General features: G+C 33.5%; 2 protein-coding genes across 15 annotated transcripts in view; one reads left to right on the top strand and one right to left on the bottom strand.

The window, feature by feature from the left end:
* The window catches only part of zmynd11 (zinc finger, MYND-type containing 11), a 36,791-nt gene extending 33,459 nt beyond the window's left edge, over nt 1-3,332 (top strand). For 7 of the 8 annotated variants that reach the window (XM_037786977.1, XM_037786983.1, XM_037786978.1 and 4 more), the window contains one exon: nt 80-3,332. In XM_037786977.1, the coding sequence (XP_037642905.1) occupies nt 80-202 (123 nt within the window). In that variant the 3' untranslated portion in view covers nt 203-3,332. The remainder of the gene's footprint in view (nt 1-79) is intronic. The other variant, XR_005209099.1, reaches the window with a different exon arrangement.
* Nucleotides 3,333-7,619: 4,287 nt separating this feature from the next.
* LOC119498129 (disco-interacting protein 2 homolog C) overlaps nt 7,620-18,261 on the bottom strand; it is a 213,938-nt gene continuing 203,296 nt past the window's right edge. For 6 of the 7 annotated variants that reach the window (XM_037786663.1, XM_037786665.1, XM_037786662.1 and 3 more), the window contains 5 exons: nt 17,054-17,111; nt 16,889-16,963; nt 13,188-13,362; nt 12,284-12,407; nt 9,741-9,993 (listed from right to left, as the gene is read on the bottom strand). In XM_037786663.1, coding sequence (XP_037642591.1) covers nt 9,741-9,993; nt 12,284-12,407; nt 13,188-13,362; nt 16,889-16,963; nt 17,054-17,111 — 685 coding nt within the window. Of the gene's footprint in view, nt 9,994-12,283; nt 12,408-13,187; nt 13,363-16,888; nt 16,964-17,053; nt 17,112-18,261 lie in introns of all 7 variants that reach the window. The other variant, XM_037786661.1, reaches the window with a different exon arrangement.

Raw genomic sequence — 18,261 nt, 5'->3', positions numbered from 1 at the left:
GAGTTAACATTTTTCTGTTTGTTTTCTTCATGCTTTTAGCTGAAGTTGTAACCAGACTTGTTTGTGTTGTTGTTTGCAGTGTTATAACTGTGAGGAGGAGGCCATGTATCACTGCTGCTGGAACACCTCGTACTGCTCCATCAAGTGTCAACAGGAGCACTGGCACGCCGACCACAAACGAACCTGCCGCAGGAAGAGATGAACAAGCCCCGCCCCCCCCTTCTGACCTTACACAGCTCGCCATTGGCTCTCGCCCTCTCCTCCTCCTGTCAGTCAGTGTCTACAACACACACACACACACACACACACACACACACACATGCACATGCACACACACTTCCCTCCTGCTTCTCTACTTGCCTTCCTGAAAACTTTGTGGACCCGATGTTTTCTGTGTGAAAAGAGCAATTGGTTCCCTTTTTTTGTTCTCATTTTGTTTCTATTATTTAATGTACCCATTGTATTGATTTCTATACGTATATATATTTTATTTTTTCTCTTTGAATCGTGAACGGATTGCTCGAGAGCATGGCTCGAATGCAGACATGGTATGATTTTTGTTTTTTTCTTTTTTCTTTTTTTTTTCGTTACTGAAGTGCTAATTTTGAGCTTGTGTCAGAGAATGTGTTATTTAAGTGTGTCGTAACAGATGAGCGTTAACTGAATACACTTTATTACCTGAATTTTTAAAACGAATCACTTTTCTTACTGTAAATGCAACAAATACACGCCGTCAATCTTAACAAGAAAAATGAAAACATACCGTGAGTACTATCGCAGGACTAGCTCCGCTTTCATAGATAAAAACTTCATTAAAAAAATGACAAAAAACTGCATAAGCTTTGTGGATGACGTGGCTCACCAGTGTTAATATATATTTTGGGGGTTTTTCATGAAACTTTTGCGGTGGATAGCACCTTTTTATCATTTCTACCTAAAATCTTAGTGTCCTCAAGTCACTTATTGGGAACAGGGTCACAATGTCGGCCTTAAAAGACGTCGACGAAATAAATCTTCCATGTATTATTAGAATTATAATAATAATATTATGCACATTTTGGGGGTGTTTTTTTATTAGACTAGTTTTTATGAGCCAGATATTTAAAAAAAAAAAAAAAAAAACTTTTTAATTGGTTCTAAATTGGGGAAAATGTAGAGCAATCTTTCCTGAGCTGGATCTTAGAGAGGTTCCGTGATTAGACCACTTTTTTGCACACTTCGTTTTCTTAACAACCCAAATGCTCGTAATATTGCCAAAAAAAAAAAAATCTGATATTTGGTTGAACCTACCTGAGAAGATCTGGTGAATCCTTCCTCCTCCTACAACCTTCAAATAATTGTGTATTTTTTCCGAGCGTCGTCGGTGTCATTTTACGGAAGCCCTGAGAGGCAAGTGAGGAAAAAAACAACAACAACATGATAATCTTTCGAAGTTCCTTTTTTTAATCTATGAAACACGAAAAAAAATGTGGGCGGTGATTTATAGGGATGTGACGGTGAGGACATTTCCCCACGGGTTAATGAACTTGTGACAACACCGGTGTTACCGATGACACCGGACATTTTACACGAAAAGATGACTGAGCTGAGCTGAGACTCGGTACGCAGCAGACACTTTCACTTTGTAGCGTCCGTCTTACTATGTGTGTGACACAGCGCTGATACGCGTAAATGAACTTAGTGGGTTTTATTTCTATAAAACAAAGCAAAACGACGGTGGGGGCGGTGGGTACGTTATGTAATCGGTGTGTGCCTGAACACCGTGTAACACTGTGTATCACTGTGTAACACCGGTTACCGCGACAAGCCTAGTGATTTTTTTGTTTTTGTTTGTTGTAATACTAATTTTGGCCACAAGAGGCTGAAGTGCACCACTACCCAATGTTATAAATAAGACTAAAATCATTCATGTTTTCTTCCAGGGGAGTTTTAATTTCTCCATGTACTCTAAACACAAGGTTGGGATGTTAATAACCGACATTAAGAATTTTAACCGATTATTGCTACCGGCTAAACGGTTAAAGGGAATATTGAAAAATCGATAAAAAGCTGAGCAAAACTTAGAGGAGCGTCTTCTCACTTAAAGGAGAATAGCTGGTCCACCTTAACAGCCCACCTTAAGTGAGTCTGAGCCGGTGTTGATACAGGAACTTGGCTCGGGTCTTGAGGAGTTATAGCATTTATTCACCGACAAATAAAGTGTACACACACTGCTACGTTCACAGCTACAGCTGAACTGACTGACTGAACTGGGGACTCAGTTGTCTGTTGTGCTCACACACTGCAGCCGGCGATAAATGATGGATTTAACCTGTTTGTGCGTCGGCTTTTCGTTGCAACTGGGTGGCTTGTTAGGCACTAAAAATAGCAACACTGCGTGAAACGCACTAATCTCGTCAGTTAACGGTTAATAATCGGTTAACAAGGGTTATCGGTTAGAAACAAAATTCTAAATTAGCATCCCTAGTACATAATTGTGTGCTAGCAAGTTATGTAAATTAAAACTCACCTGGAAGAAAACATGAATGATGTTATTTAGAACATGAGATAGTGGTGCACTTCAGCCTCTTGTGGCTGAAATGAGTATTACAACAACAAATACACTTTTTTCCACCTGTTTCACAGATAAAAATAGATAAGGAGCTTAGAAAGATTATCCTGGCAAATAATTTAGACCACACTTAAATGGAGCACCAGAATTTTTTTTTCTCACTTGCCTCTCGGGGCTTCCGTACATTTTTATAGTGATGTTCACTGAAAAATTCATTCTTTTCTTTTTTTTTAACCTGAAGTGACTCTTTCACTGCTTATGCTGTAGTTGGTGGTCAGTGCCTGTTTCTCGTTTTCTTTTCTCATCCTCTTGACTCCCAGTGAAGCGACATGCATGTTGATAGTTTCATAGTTTGTCTTTTTTTCTTTCATTACGGTAAAACAAACAAAAACAAAAAAAAGACCAGACGCTCGCTGGTGTTTAATAAGCAGTGACGACGGATGGACCAATATAAAATATTATGCAAAATGTGAATGATCAAATTAACCTTTTCTAGTTCTCCCTGCGCTGGATGTTGAGTGTTGATGGTGTATAAATATGGTGCTTGGAAACTTTTTTGTTTTTTAAAGGGGCAATAAAATTGCCAGTTTTTGATTTTCTTTTGAGAAGTGTGACACTTTTAAAGTTTGTTGACTGTTTCCTCAGTTATGAAGATTGACTGAACGGAGGAAAATGATTCAGTTACTCTGTATTGACGCAGCGCTTCTTTTTACACACAGATTGCTGTTAATCAATTTGTGCTTCTGTTAACATGTGACAAATAAAATACCGTAAATTCTCACATAGTGGGCGGGACCTTTTTATTCAACTCAACTAAAGACAGAACTTTTATATCTAAATCCTCTTACTTTCTTATCCCGTTTTAAAGTCTTGTCCTAGTAGTTATTTTTTCTTTTATCGGATGTCCTCCAATTCCTTTGTGTCAAGTTAGGGCTGCAACTAATATACTATTGATTAATCTATCCATTATTTTTATTTATTTGCTTAATGGCAGAAAATAGTGGAAAGGGTCTTCAAGTCTTCAATTTACTCATTTGTCCGTTCAATACCAAAATATTTTTTTTTACGTTGATATAAAACCGAGAAAAGCAGCAAATCCTCACATTTTAGAAATACATTTTTTTAATTTAGTTGGTTGCTTAGAATTTGTGTGAAATATGGAATTGGGACCTTGTTATATAATCGCTTCCTTTTACTCTGGAAGGCTTTTATTGTGGAATTTATACACAAAGTGTGATTAGATTCATAAATAGCAGCCTAAAGCAAAGGCTAGTGTTCCATATTTTAATTATTGTCATCGAATCCCCCCAAAAAAAGACAAAAAAAACAGTGAAAACACATATATGTAGTTACATTTTTTTAAATATATAGTCATTTAAAAAAATGGATTCACCTTTGTATTGCACATTTTTTTAAATAGAATTTTTAATGCCAGAATCAATACATTTGCTTCATTTGAGCCTAAGCAGAGGTAGAAGGAAGGTACGGCTTTTATTGTTGTAGTCTGAGTAACGTGACGTCATATCCGTTTCAAAAACCCAAACAAAGCTGTAGCGCGCCAAAACAGCTAATTAAAAAACGTTGGAGGGTCAGCGTGGATACGACCTGCACCCTCACATGTTAAATCCAGCGTGGTAAACACTACACATCCAGTAAAGGATGGAAACACTTTGGATTTCACACATTGACAGGAAAAGCAGAGCTAGACAGAGCAGAGCTAAAGCTGCATGCTAACTCTGTCTCAGACAGGAAACGTTATCTAACTCGGTAATGTTGCGGTCGAGCCGGCCGTCGCTCTCATCTCCGTAGTCAAATGGGCCGACGCTACGACTGTAGAGCACCCAGATACTGACATTTATGTTAAATGCATTGAAACGGCCCCGATGGAGCTGACCATGGATGGATAAAGAGAACGGAGCTGACGGGAGAGCTAGAGACGAACTTGGAGAAGTTAGAGGAAGTAGACACGTGGGACTACGTCTGGTTTTCAAAATAAGATGTTAATAAAGGGAACTGTATATACAAAATACATCTATGGAAATAAGATTGATTGGATTATATTCACCAGAAGTATAAAACATTACATGTCCCTTATAAATTAAAAAGAAAATACCACTAATCTGTGAGGGAAATGGAATAAATAATTGCTGACAATGACTGATATATTTGACTTCAGGACATCTCTGACTACATACATGCTGAAAATTAAACATTTTACTGTATTAATTTAGATATTTTTTTTAAGTCCCTAGAAGTGTATGATTCAACTTTCCCCATGGTCTAGTGTTAAAAAAGTTAACAAAAATCGCAATAAATTATAATATTGAATCACAATTCATATTGAATTGGCACCCAAGTATTATGATAGTATCAAATCAGGAGATAGGTCTATCGTCCCAGCACTAGTAATTTCCTAAAACAGCTGATCAGTGTAGTTTTTATCAAACTTTACTCAAACGGGAGGAAATAGTGCTTTTTGTTGGACTACTTTCAGCGGCGGATCCACATTTGGTGCTCTAGTGCAACCCCCTCAAGGTCCCCAGCTAAAAGGAGAACCATATCCTTTCACTATAATTACATCCATAAGTAGAACGATGGTAGAGTGTATTATTATTTTGGTCATGGGTTTCATACACATAGAACATCTGGAAGCGTAAATCCTATGAAATATGGATCCGTGGTGTAATTTGTGTCAAAATAAAAATCATAAAATCATGGTGATGAAGCAACATGTCACCCAGTGAGGCTCATTGATGTGTTTTTAATGGAGCTCTATGACACAGAGGAAGAAGAGATATCTGCCTTTAGATACACACACAATAGTAGTTAGATACTTTAATGGGATTAAATGAGGAAATCACTATTTTATAAGAACAAACAAAATGATTGTTATTTGTTTGAAAATGGGTCCACTATTAGAGAATTTACGGTAACCGTTGTTCCAGACTTTAAAAGACTTTTCACTCACTCGTCTCCGAGTCTTTCTTTGGAAACTCATTTAAGTGTATCACTTTAAGATGTAACATGTAATTGTACAGTTTGACCTCTCTTCTTATCCAGCGTGCCGCGGCTTCTATTTGATTTTTTCTGGAAACAGTTCTTAAATGTTTTCGTGTTTTTATCACAGTTCTCTGCAGGCTTGTTTTTTTTTTAATCATCATTGCACTACATGTAAATAAATATCTCCTCCTTCATATTATATGTACATTGTAAATGGATTTTACACATATTAGATTTCAGTTGTGGGTTTTTTTCTGTGTTCACAGTGATTCTGGATGACTGTTAGTTCTAGTTTTGTACAATGTACAACCGTTAATCATATCAGCTTCTGATGTTCCCACCACACTCTGAGGTTTGTGTCACTTTCAGCACAACGACATGTTTCTGGTTTGGTTTGGTTGGTTTTTTATTTTAAACACAGTTAGAGCTACACTGCACCTTCGATTTATCCAAATATTTCAAAACGTCATGTTGAAAAACCAAACCAATAAACTGCATGTTCTTCACAAACCGACACACTTTTATGTTACACACTTTTTTGTTTTTATATTCGTCCATCCAGCCGTTAAAAAAAACATAAAAAATAAAAATAAAAAAAAGGTTTCAGTGTGAAAAGTTTTGGAAAACTTTTTGATGTCATTCCACTTTGTATCTGTTTTTTTAACTGCATGAGTAAAAGGTGTATGTATCTTCGGCTCCTCTTTCTTTTCTTTTATTTCATTGATTAAAAAAAAATGGACATAGTTGCACTCCCTCAGAGTAAAGCAATATGACAATGATGGGTTTTTTTTAATTTTATTTTCTGGAACTTCAGTCAAGCTAAAATCTTTTGAAGCCGTTTTGAAAAAGTGAGTAAATCGATCAGATTGTCGCCCATAATTCGACTTTTCACTGTTCTTATTCCACAGTATTACAGTACATAATACCATGTGAGTACTAGATGATATCCTGCTTGTACTTTGAGTACTTATGTACTTCCAACTGGAATAAAAACCCGTGTAAAGTTTCCATTGTCCTCACCTCCTGTAGGTCATCTTCTGTTCTGTCCATATGTAAACTATTAATTGTGGCTTAACATTTTTTCTATGCTCCTGACATTTCTTCATTTTTTTATGCTTTAGCTAGCAATATGTATATAAATATATTCTATGTGCTAACATGGAGGAAATAAATGTATCAACAAGTTCCTGTTTCCAGTTTTTTTTATTATTACTTTTTTTTTGACACACTATACTATGACTTTTTTTTTTTTTTTTTCGACATACTATACTATGACTTTTTAATTTTTTTTCATCACTGACTAATTTTGAAATATTATACAATGACTTTTTTTCTGATTTTTTCCAACATACTTTACTATGACTTAAATTTTTTTGACATACTATACTGACTATTTTTGATATATTATACTATGACTATTTTCGAAATTCTATACTATGAATTTTTTCGATATAATATACTACGACTTTTTTTCTATATATTATACTATGACTTTTTACTTTTTTTTCATCACACTATAATATGACTTATTTTTTTCGACAGTATTCTATGACTTTTATTTTTTTCGACATAGTATACTATGACTTTTCATTTTGACATATTTTGACTTATTTTTTTTCGGTACACTATAGTACGACTTTTTTTGACATACTATACTATGACCTTTTACATTTTTTTTACATACTATATTATGACTTTTTTTGGACACACTATACTATGATTTTTCTTTTTACATACTATACTACGACTTTTTCGACATACTATAGTTTGTCTTTTTTAATATTTTCCACATACTCTGACTTTTTTTCGACATACTATACTATTTTTTTTCTATAACTTTATGTTGTTTTTTTTACATAGTATAATATGACTTTTTTCAACATACTATACTATGACTTTTTTTTTTCCACATGCTATATTATAGCATACTATAGAGTATAGTATATGTAGCATAGATGGCCTAAAGACACTTTTTAAACATTTCAGACATTAGTTCAACAATTTCTCAAAACATACATACTAATAATAAATACACCGACATCCCATGTTTATTGTCAAAATTGCTGAAATATTTATTTAATTGAAAGACTTTATGTCAACTCAAATAAGACATTTTTAAAACCTTTAAAAAAAACATACTGGGGAGGGGACGACATACATTTTGCTGATACAAGAAAAAGAAAGTGAAGAAAGTGCTTTTTTTTCTCTTTTCGTGTGTTGAAACTAGAACATTCTTGTATTCCTGAGACCTTTGACCTCTCCACAGCTCTGTGATGAGTTTAAAGGGCCTCTGGTAAAACGCCTTCACCTTCCGCTTCCTGTTTTCAGTCTTTTATTCCTGTCGTGACATCACTGTATGAGCCCTGATTTATCTGTCCATGTAAAAAATATGAAGGACTTCTGACTCTGATATTTACAATAGTAGCGGCTGCTCGCCAACCTACCATCACGGGGACACTCAAAGGTGTTGATGAGGATTCACCTTTTTCTTAAAATAATCCAGTGCTGCTTGTTGGTCTGTTTGAATTGGAGAATTTAAAAAAATGACAGAAATTTAAAATGTATTCCTATTTAAAGACCATAAAACCTATTTGTTCCCCAATAAACGTGATTATATGAAGAGTTCTGATCCAAAGTGCAACGACAATGTTGTTTTAATTCCTCCTGGTTGCCACTAGAGGTCAGCAAAGGTCGTGGATCACTTATTTTTCACACACAGTTATGTTAGACAACACTTTTTTTTATTATTAGAATTAGTCATATGATCTTAAATTACAATTTGTGCATTTAATACGTTTAGTTTTGCCCCCTGAATTCAGTAATTCATATGCTTAAAATATGTAATCTTTGCCCTGAAATTAATGACATATTTAATTCATCTTGAACTAAGAGACAGTAAATGGATCTGCTGTTCTGTTAAAGTCAACTTTGTGTCATAGAATCCAAAACCTGGAAAGGAAAAGGTCCTTTAATCTGATAAAAGTTGATGCTTTGGTTCAGAACTCTTCATGTGAAATAAAACTGATTTAAACATTTCAGACCAACGTGCAGGTAAAAAAAACATTGCGTGTAAAATCTGCTTCAGTCTGGTGTGAATCCTTTACTTTTAATATAATCTATAATCATATATTTCTATTTTTCCATAATATGCTTGACGTGAGTGTTTCACTCAAGATAATACAATGCTTTATTGTTTTTTTTTATATTAGCAAATATTCAAGAGCAAAACATTCTTGAATGTCTCGTCATATACTTCTAAAAGAGAAAACAAAATAAATTAAATCAGTTTCTTTTTGTACATACTTACATGATATGAATTTGTATTGTTTCGCTTCAGTCGAAGCATGTTTGTACGGAACAAATAAACGGAGTTAAAGGCTGCAGCTGGTAGCTATTAGCACACTGATGTCCCGCTGAGATGGGACGGACGGTTCAGAAAATAAAGAATTTTAAAAAAAATGAACGCTTACAAAACAAAAAACAAAGCTAGCATGAAACAAACATGTAGTACCTCATCGTAAAGTTGAAGGACAGCTGCGATTCGCCCCCCCTCAGACCCACACCCTCGTATCAAAACATATCTCGCTCTTTGTAATTGGTTGATATCGTAAAATATCATTTTTGCCACAGTTTGTTTTGCTTTAGTGTAAATATCCTTTTCAAAAAATAGCCTAAACTTTTTCAAGGACATGTTAAAAAACTAAACGAAAAAAAACAAAACAAAAAAAAAACAAGCAACTTCAGCAAATACTTAACAGGAAAATATTAAAGTGAGCCACACGCAATTTAAAAGCCAGAATCTTTGTTAACGATTGTCCTCTTCCGCCTCTGGGATGCACGATTGCCACTTTTCGGTAAACAGTCGGAGGAGACACATAGGAGAACTTTCTTGCTCTGCATGGGGTTGGCTGCTCTTCCTCTCAGGCTAGAGTGCAAATCTTGCCTCCTCCAAATTAAAAGCCACGGCCTGAACGCTAATAACCGAAACATAACCACTGGATTTTGGGAGCTAGTTGGTAGCAGCACATCGCCTGGGGGTAAGCGCTGCCTGAGAAATACAGGGCAAAAAAGTCGACTAACTTCTTGTGCCTCGGACTCCGGTTTTATTCTTTTAAGTCTTAGAAGCAAACCGTCTTTGCATCTTCCTAAATAATCTTTCATCCAACTCCATATTGTCCACCAGGGGGCGTTACATGTTGTAGGCCACGTAGATGGGGTCCAACTGGTCGGCCAGGAAGCCGTCGCGCAAGTGCATGCGCTGTTTCTCGCCGCGGGAGTTAATGGGGATGACGCCGATGTCTACCACCACCACCACGCCCACGATCAGGTAGTGCTCCTCCAGGACAACATTGGTGACCAGGGGGACCAGGTCCAGGGCCTCGTGCTCCGAGCCGTCCAGCTCCACCACCACCACCAACAGGTTGGTCCATGTGAACACCGCGCTGGAGGGACAGGAGAAGAAGAAGAAGATATGACACGAGTCCCTTCAGGATCTCACAGGGTTAATTTGTGATCGCCCGAAAATTTGTGGTAATTTTTTTGCATTACTTTAAAAAAAAAAAATCATAGTATATGTTGAAAAAATTACAAAAAAATCCTAGTATGATAATGTCGAAAAAAAAAAATCCTAGTATGATAATGTCGAAAAAAAAAAAAAATCATAGTATGATAATGTCGGAAAAAAAAAAAAAAATCATAGTATGATAATGTCGAAAAAAAAAAAAAAATCATAGTATGATAATGTCGGAAAAAAAAAAAAAATCATAGTATGATAATGTCGAAAAAAAAAAAAAAATCATAGTATGATAATGTCGAAAAAAAAAAAAATCATATTATGATAATGTCGAAAAAAAAAAAAAAAAATCATAGTATATGTTGAAAAAATTACAAAAAAATCATAGTATGATAATATCGAAAAAAAAAAATCATAGTATGATAATGTCGAAAAAAAAAAATCATAGTATGATAATGTCGAAAAAAAAAAAAAATCATAGTATGATAATGTCGGAAAAAAAAAAAAAAATCATAGTATGATAATGTCGAAAAAAAAAAAAAAAATCATAGTATGATAATGTCGGAAAAAAAAAAAAAATCATAGTATGATAATGTCGAAAAAAAAAAAAAAATCATAGTATGATAATGTCGAAAAAAAAAAATCATATTATGATAATGTCGAAAAAAAAAAAAATCATAGTATGATGTCGAAAAAAAAAAAATCATAGTATGATAATGTCGGAAAAAAAAAAAAAAATCATAGTATGATAATGTCGAAAAAAAAAAAAAAAATCATAGTATGATAATGTCGGAAAAAAAAAAAAAAATCATAGTATGATAATGTCGAAAAAAAAAAAAAATCATAGTATGATAATGTCGAAAAAAAAAAAATCATATTATGATAATGTCGAAAAAAAAAAAAAATCATAGTATGATGTCGAAAAAAACCCCAAAATTAAGTATAATATGTTGAAAAATAAAAAAGTCATAGTATAGCATGTCAAAAAAGTTCTAAAATAGTGTTAGTATAGAATGTTGAAAAGTAACAAAACATTCATAGTATAGTATGTTGAAAAAGTAATTCATAAAGTAAAAAAAAGTCATAGTATAATATGCCGATAAATAAATCAATAAGTCATAGTAAAGTATGTCGAAAAAATAAGTCATAATATAACATGTTGAAAAAAGTTGTAAAAAAATCCATAGTATAATATGTTGAAAAAGTCACAAAAAATCATAGTATAGTATGTTGTAAAAATAGTCATAGAAAAATAAAGTTATAAAAACGTCATAGTATAGCATGTCGAAAAACTAAAAAAGTCATTGTATAGTATGTCAAAAAAAGTCATAGTATAGTATGTCGAATTTAAAAAAAAAAAGAATACTTAGTATGTCAAAAAAAAAAGAAAAAAAAGTCATAGTATGGCGAGAAAAAGTCATATGTGAAAAAAATTAAAAAGTCATAGTATATTATGTCGAAAAACAAAATGTATAGTATGTCAAGAAAATTAATAATTCAGTATGTTGAAAAAAAGTCATATTATAGTTTGTCAAAAAAAGTTCCAAAATAGTCTTAGTATAGTATGTCGAGAAAACTCATAAAAAAAATCATAGTATAATATGTTGAAAAATTCAGTATAGTATAATGAAAAAAAAAGAAAAATATCGCAAAAGTCCTAAAAAAGCAATAGTATGCCAAGAATTATTTTTTTTTTTACATATGTATAGCATGTAAAAAAAGAAAAAGTCCTAGCACAGTATGTCAAAAAGTCCTAAAAAAGTCATAGTAAAGCAGTTCCAAAAAAATGAAATATTAATAGTATAGTATGTCATAAAGTAGTCATGAAGTTATAATTTAGTATGTGACTTTTTCATCATAGTATAGTATGTCGAAAAGTCATAAAAAGTAATTTAAAAGTCACAGTAGGTGAAAAAAATTAATAGAAAAAATGCCATCATTTGCATGGAAACATTACCACAAATTAGTCATTCCAGTTTTCTTTGTGTAGTCCTGATGTCATGATGTCTCATGATGTCATGATGCCATGATGTCATGATGTCATGATGCCATGATGTCATGATGTCTCATGATGTCATGACGTCATGATGCCATGATGTCATGATGTCATGATGTCTCATGATGTCATGATGTCATGATGCCATGATGTCTCATGATGTCATGATGTCATGATGTCACAATGTCATGATGTCTCATGTTAGCGTGTTGCCGTTACTCACCATTCTGTGATGCTCTTGTGCGTCCTGATGACGGAGGTCTCGATGTCAATGGGGTGGTAACGCATCCCTCTCAGCTCCATGGCTTCCTCCAGAGCACCGACCACGTACAGGGCGTCATGACGCTCTACACACACACACACACGCACACACACACACACACACACACACACACACAAGTTAAATACATTTGTAACTTTGTTTTCTGACAGCAACTTTATGACAAAATGTTTTGTAAATAAAAATTAGAGGATACTATTTGTGTATTGTGCTATTTCACATGAGGTAGGGGTTTGACGGACGCAGGTGAAGGTGTCACCTACCTCTGTAATTTTATTTAATTTTTTTTTTTTACCTACAATACGCCGTCGCAGTAATCTGCATGAGAAATAAATAAAAGAAATACATATATATATAATAATAATCTGCTTATAGTAATAAATTTGCCCCGGACAGACGTGATCACGATAAGCGGTTTCCACTGATTTATAGTCATAAAGATAACCTCGGCTGATTTAAGGACTGAGCTGATGGTACATGCAGCCCTTATGGTTAAAACGGATATAGATTTGTGAAGATTGGTAATGAAATTTTTGGATTCAAGCAACATATTTACTACTATTATTCCGTGTTTAAGCATCTGACTACATTAATACAAAAGATATAAACAAATAGGACTGCAGTGAGTCAGATTCATCAGAGAGGAAAATCCTCTCTGAGAGCATCACGTAACTCTCCGGTGAAAACCAGACTAATGGATTCCTTCAAGATTGGCAGCACTTAAAATCCGCCCTGAAGCGGTTTAATCCTGCTCTCTGTTATATGAGAACATTAAAAGGTCAGCGTCGGCCCCATCGATCAATCACACGTTCACCATTATTCTACCAACGGATCATTTGGTCCTCACCTCCGCTGGCGTCGGTCAGTTCGGTCCGGCGGAGGAAGCCCAGGTATCCGGTTCGAGCCCAGACGGTTTGCGTGTCTCCAAAGCTGAGTCTGGAGTTGAAATGGTCCGACTGCAGCGCCTCGTCTCCGTAGACGGTGAAGTAACCGCTGGCGTTGTGGCCGCTTTGCACCCAGATCTACAAACACATAGAGTCAGCTGTTACACCACATGGAGCAGGTGGAGCTCTCTACTGCTCTAATATCTAATGTGTAAAAGAGGGAAACTGACTCCTATAAAGAGGACATGATGAGATATCAATTCATTTATCAGTTACATTTTCAATCAATCAATGACTTGCTTATGTCCAGAAAATGTCATACAAAAAGGACGAATCCCATCAAAAACGGATGACGGGAACTTGTGATTTGAGCATATTCTTTATGCTAAATGAGGGTTTCTGGACAATATCTGTCATTGTTTTGTGTTGTTAATTGATTTACAATAATAAATATATACATACATTTGCATAAAGCAGCATATTTGTCCACTCCCATGTTGATAAGAGGATTAAATACTTGACAAATCTCCCTTTAAGGGTCATTTTGAACAGATAAAAAATGTGAGATTAATCGTGATTAAATACTTTAATCGATTGACAGCCTTAATATTTTCTAAATATTAAAAAACTAACAGGTTATTTTTTCTGGGAATGATTGAATAAGTGACATCAACAGTTACATTTTGATCACTTTAATCAGATTAAGGTTGTAAACCTTAGCGGTATTAATCTCAGTTTGCCCACATCTTTTTTTCCAGACATTTTTCGGATCTTTTTTTCAGACTTTCTTTTCCAGAAATTTTTCAGATCTTTTTTTTCTAGACTTTTTTTTCAGACATTTTTCCGATCTTTTTTTTAAGACTTTTTTTTCAGACATTTTTCAAATCTTTTTTTTCAGACTTTTTTGTCAGACATTTTTCAGATCTTTTTTTTTCAGACTTTTTTGCAATAATTTTTTTCATTTTTTTTGCAATCATTTTTCAAATCTTTTTTTAACGGTACTAATCTCAGTTTGCCTTTTACCTCAGTCTTTTTTTTCAGAAATTTTCCAGATCTTTTTTTTCCAGACTTTCTTTTCAGAAATTTTTCCGATCTTTTTTTTCTAGACTTTTTTTTCAGAAATTTTTCCGATCTTTTTTTAGCGGTACTAATCTCAGTTTGCCCACATCTTTTTTTTCAGACATTTTTCAAATCTTTTTTTTCAGACTTTTTTTTCAGACATTTTTCAAATCTTTTTTTTCAGACTTTCTTTTCAGAAATTTTTCTGATCTTTTTTTTCTAGACTTTTTTTTCAGACATTTTTCCGATCTTTTTTTTCAGACTTTTTTTCAGACATTTTTCAAATCTTTTTTTTCAGACTATTTTTCAGATCTTTTTTTTCAGACTTTTTTTTCAGACATTTTTCAAATCTTTTTTTTCAGACATTTTTCAGATCTTTTTTTTTCAGACTTTTTTGCAATCATTTTTCAAATCTTTTTTTAATGGTACTAATCTCAGTTTGCCCACATCTTTTTTTTCAGAAATTTTCCAGATCTTTTTTTTCCAGACTTTTTTTTAAGACATTTTTCAGATCTTTGTTTTTAGACTTTTTTTTCAGACATTTTTCAAATCTTTTTTTTCAAATTTTTTTCAGACATTTTTCAAATCTTTTTTTTCAGACTTTTTTTCAGAAATTTTTCAGATCTTTTTTTTCAGACTTTTTTTTCAGAAATTTTTCAAATCTTTTTTTAGCGGTACTAATCTCAGTTTGCCCACATCTTTTTTTTCAGACTTTTTTCAGATCTTTTTTTTCAGACTTTTTTTTCAGACATTTTTCAAATCTTTTTTTTCAGACTTTCTTTTCAGAAATTTTTCAGATCTTTTTTTTCAGACTTTTTTTTCAGACATTTTTCCGATTTTTTTTTTCAGACTTTTTTTAAAATCTTTTTTTTCAGACTTTTTTTCAGACATTTTTCAAATCTTTTTTTTCAAATTTTTTTTCAGACATTTTTCAAATCTTTTTTTTCAGACTTTTTTTCAGAAATTTTTCAGATCTTTTTTTTCAGACTTCTTTTTCAGAAATTTTTCAGATCTTTTTTTCAGACTTTTTTTGCAATCATTTTTCAAATCTTTTTTTAGCGGTACTAATCTCAGTTTGCCCACATCTTTTTTTTCAGACTTTTTTCAGATCTTTTTTTTCAGACTTTTTTTTCAGACATTTTTCAAATCTTTTTTTTCTAGACTTTTTTTTCAGACATTTTTCAGATCTTTTTTTTCAGACTTTTTTTCAGACATTTTTCAAATCTTTTTTTTCAGATTTTTTTTCAGAAATTTTCCAGATCTTTTTTTTCCAGACTTTTTTTTCAGACATTTTTCAAATCTTTTTTTTCAAATTTTTTTTCAGACATTTTTCTGATCTGTTTTTTCAGACTTTTTTTTCAGAAATTTTTCAGATCTTTTTTTTTCAGAAATTTTTCAGATCGTTTTTTTCAGACTTTTTTGCAATCATTTTTCAAATCTTTTTTTAGCGGTACTAATCTCAGTTTGCCCACATCTTTTTTTTCAGACTTTTTTCAGATCTTTTTTTTCAGACTTTTTTTTCAGACATTTTTCAGATCTTTTTTTTCAGACTTTTTTTCAGAAATTTTTCAGATCTTTTTTTTCAGACTTTTTTTTCAGACTTTTTTCAGATCTTTTTTTTCAGACTTTTTTTTCAGACATTTTTCAAATCTTTTTTTTCAGACTTTTTTTTCAGAAATTTTTCAGATCTTTTTTTTCAGACTTCTTTTTCAGAAATTTTTCAGATCTTTTTTTTCAGACTTCTTTTTCAGAAATTTTTCAGATCTTTTTTTTCAGACTTTTTTTGCAATCATTTTTCAAATCTTTTTTTAGCGGTACTAATCTCAGTTTGCCCACATCTTTTTTTCAGACTTTTTTCAGATCTTTTTTTTCAGACATTTTTCAGATCTTTTTTTTCAGACTTTTTTTTCAGACATTTTTCAGATCTTTTTTTTTCAGACTTTTTTGCAATCATTTTTCAAATCTTTTTTTAACGGTACTAATCTCAGTTTGCCCACATCTTTTTTTTCAGAAATTTTCCAGATCTTTTATTTCCAGACTTTTTTTTCAGACATTTTTCAGATCTTTTTTTTCAGACTTCTTTTTCAGATCTTTTTTTTCAGACTTCTTTTTCAGAAATTTTTCAGATCTTTTTTTAGCGGTACTAATCTCAGTTTGCCCACATCTTTTTTTTCAGACTTTTTTCAGATCTTTTTTTTCCAGACTTTTTTTTCAGACATTTTTCAAATCTTTTTTTTCAGACTTTTTTTCAGACATTTTTCAAATCTTTTTTTTCAGACTTTTTGTTCAGAAAATTTTCAGATCTTTTTTTCAGACTTTTTTTCCAGAAATTTTTCAGATCTTTTTTTTCAGACTTTTTTTTGCAATCATTTTTCAAATCTTTTTTTAGCGGTACTAATCTCAGTTTGCCCACATCTTTTTTTTCAGACATTTTTCAGATCTTTTTTTCAGACTTTTTTTGTCCGACACATTCGAGTGTGGTAACAGAGGTGAGTCAGAACTAAACAGGGAAGTACAAAACCTTTTTCTAGTAATAAGTACTGTAGTCCTCTGACAGTCTGCTGTCATGATCTTTGTTTGTGTAAAAAATGCTTTGCAGACGAACCTCGCCCAGATGTGACTCTCCCATTGGTCCCTTGGTCTCTGGGTTGGCGATGATGATTCGGACTCCCGGCAGGATCTGTTCAGAAACCAGAGACCAATCATCAACATTTAAATTATTCAAACATTTGAACTACAGGGACGAACGAAAAACAAAAAAACACCTCACCTTCCCAGACTCCATCAGCGGCAGGCTGTGAGGCGACCCCCTCTCTACTAGTCTGACCCTGGAGAGGAAAAACAAAACCATGAAATCTGTTAACTGAACAACATTAACACAGATTCAAGGAAACAACATTGTTTTAATTAAAGGGGACAGAAGTGAACATAACAGGAACTCCAATAAGGAACACATAAGCCCCTTTTCCATACACCTGCTGGCTCAGCTTGTATCTCCATTACAACAGGGCTACCTGCTTGTGGGCGTGTGTAACCATGGCTGTGACTAGTAGTGAAAGGAGCGGCTGTAAAATGGTGATAATCACATTTCATTTCCTAAATTCTTCACATTAAAAGTCCCCCGTTATTTTCTCTGTTGGTACTCTTCCTCCCTGAAGTATTAGTAGACTTGTTTTTATTGCTGCTAACAAAAACTCTGCTAATTCAGTGTTGAACACATTTGACTGAACGTCTTTCTTTCTCTGATCTCCTGCACAGACATGAGTCGATTCTCGCAACACGCGCTTGTTTGAGTGTCACTTTAGCCTGAGTCCGAAGATGGTCGATCTCGGGCGGGACTCCGGATGGAAACGCAAATCAACGCAGCATGGTTTGATTCGGCGCGGCCAAAAGTGCCAACTACAACTAATGTATGTCCTGCTATAATATTTTATCTGTAAATTAGGGCTGTCAACCGATTAAATTATTTAATTGCGATTAATCGCATCATTGTTTATAGTTAATTGCGATAAACTGCACATTTTTTATTTGTTCAAAATGAACCTTAAAGGGAGATTTGTCAAGTATTTAATCCTCTTATCAACATGGGAGTGGACAAATATGCTGCTTTATGCAAATGTATGTATATATTTATTATTGTAAATCAATTAACAACACAATCATAACATGGCAAACTGCAGCCCAACAGGCAACAACAGCTGTCAGTGTGTCAGTGTGCTGACTTGACTATGACTTGCCCCAAACTGCATGTGATTATCATAAAGTGGGCATGTCTGTAAAGGGGAGACTCGTGGGTACCCATAGAACCCATTTACATTCACTGATCTGGAGGTCAGAGGTCAAGGGACCCCTTTGAGAATGGACATGACAGTTAAAGAATTTAGTGGCGTAAAGATGAATTTGCGTTAATGCGTTATTATCACGTTAACTTTGACAGCCCGACTGTAAATACCATTAACTTTTTTTTTTTTGTTAAAT

Source organism: Sebastes umbrosus, chromosome 12 (genome assembly GCF_015220745.1).
Source record: "Sebastes umbrosus isolate fSebUmb1 chromosome 12, fSebUmb1.pri, whole genome shotgun sequence".
In the NCBI taxonomy this organism is placed as follows: Eukaryota; Metazoa; Chordata; class Actinopteri; order Perciformes; family Sebastidae; genus Sebastes; species Sebastes umbrosus.
Note: the sequence above shows the minus strand (reverse complement) of the source record. Positions and strands in the feature narration are given on the sequence as shown.